Raw genomic sequence first — 1,797 nt, forward strand, 5'->3', positions numbered from 1 at the left:
TGTGTGTGTGTGTGTGTGTGTGTGTGTGTGTGTGTGCACACGTGTGTGCGGTCTTGTGCATAATTTATTATTATAGCTTAGGTTTGTTAACTTTAAGGCTTACATTAGCATTTCATACTTACTTTTCTTTTGCTTTTTCATCCTCTGTTGCCGTTTAGTGTAGAGGGGAGATTTAGCTCCGCAGCTTTTTCAGTTGGGATATTGTAATTTTTCTGGGTTTCCTGGATACCCCTAGGTGTTATAGGCTCTCGAGGCTGCCTGGCTAGGTGACGTCCGTAACAGGTAGCCAGAACCATTTTATTCTGTCTTTCTATGAAATTCAGGTTGGACTCAGTGCCAATAGCTGCTCTTACTTCTTCATTTCTCTGCCTCTCTCGTCTTGTGATGTAAATGGTTTTGCGGAAACATTTCATTTCGCGTGCAGTGATTTTACTTTCATGGGTTTTACTTAATGTCCAGATCTGGCACTGACAGCATAATTTGGGCGTATTAGTAGTGAAGTGATAAACTGTCTCTTAGTGTCCATTGAGATGTCTGAATGAGGGGGGGGGATTGCGAGCTGGTAGCTGACAACGTTGGCTTTTTGAGTTTGCATTTATATTTCTCTGTCTGTGGGCCCGGTTTCAGAAAGAGTACTGCCAGGATACTTAAACTCCTTCACCTGTTTCAGTTGTTTACTTTTGATATGAATGTTCAGGGGACAATGGTTTCGGTTCACTTTCATAACTTTAGTTTTTTATGTTCGTATTTTCATGTTAAATTTCTCTCGACTGTTGTTCAGTTTGGTAGTGTGATTTTGGAGCTTTTGTTGGTTTGGATGAATGAGACATTGGATGTCTGCGAAAACAAGTTCATTCAGGCTTTCTGGGCTTTGGTTTGCGTCTTGCGTTATTGTGTCTATATACATGTATATTTTAAACAGGAGGGGAGATAGCACATCCATATCGTACTCCAGATCTTACATCGAACCAGTCTGTATAATCCTTCCTTCGTTCTTACTGAGCTTCTTCTGTTGGTATATAGAGTTATGACATTATCTAACAGTTGTCCTCTGACGCCATATATTTCGAGTGTCTTCCAGAGTTTTGCATGGTTTACTCTGTCAAATGCCTTCTCCTGGTCTATAAAGACGATGTTGGATTCTTTGTTGTGTTCGATGGCTTTTTTCGCCTAGCTGTGGTAATGCAAATACAGCATCCGTACATCTTCTTCCCTTTCAGGATCCAAACTGAGCTTCGCTCAGATTTCTATCTATAATTCTAATTGCTTTTTTGGTTTCATCTCTCAACCAACATGTTATTTTGCCTTTGTTTCTGCCTATTCGTTTGGTGCCACAACTGTTTTTCAGTATTTCTGACCGGGATATTTTTTAATGTTTGCCTTTCTTCTTCTACGTCTTTGATCCCAGCTGACAGCTTATTGTACTCCTTGTTAATCATTAGCATCTGATTATGTTTCAAAAGAGAAAATCTCTGTTTTTCTTCCTTCCTGTAGCATTGGGTTGCTGACCACGAGGACGACTCGCTTCGCTCCCGCAGCTCCAATTTCCGTGACCCCGAAGACCCTAACCTTTTAATGAAGGTCATCAACAATGTCCAGGCGTCTGATGCCGGGGCTTTCCTCTGCGTCAACGCTATTGGAAACAGCGTGGTGGAACTCATCGTTATTGGTAAAATATTGAAAGTGAGAAAGGGCGGAGAGATAGAGATTCAGATAGAGGAACGGACGTACGGACGGACGGACGGACTGACGGACTGACGGACGGACGGACGGACGGACAGACGGACAGACAGACAG

The 1,797-nt window shown here is 42.3% G+C and overlaps 1 protein-coding gene across 1 annotated transcript in view; it reads left to right on the top strand.

Moving 5' to 3' along the window:
* LOC101858501 overlaps positions 1 to 1,797 on the top strand; it is a gene marked incomplete in the record, with an annotated part of 62,326 nt that overhangs the window by 8,932 nt on the left and 51,597 nt on the right. Inside the window, 1 exon segment of the mRNA XM_005100564.3 lies at positions 1,495 to 1,669. Coding sequence (XP_005100621.2) covers positions 1,495 to 1,669 — 175 coding nt within the window.

Source organism: Aplysia californica, unplaced genomic scaffold (assembly GCF_000002075.1).
Source record: "Aplysia californica isolate F4 #8 unplaced genomic scaffold, AplCal3.0 scaffold00251, whole genome shotgun sequence".
Taxonomy (NCBI): domain Eukaryota; kingdom Metazoa; phylum Mollusca; class Gastropoda; order Aplysiida; family Aplysiidae; genus Aplysia; species Aplysia californica.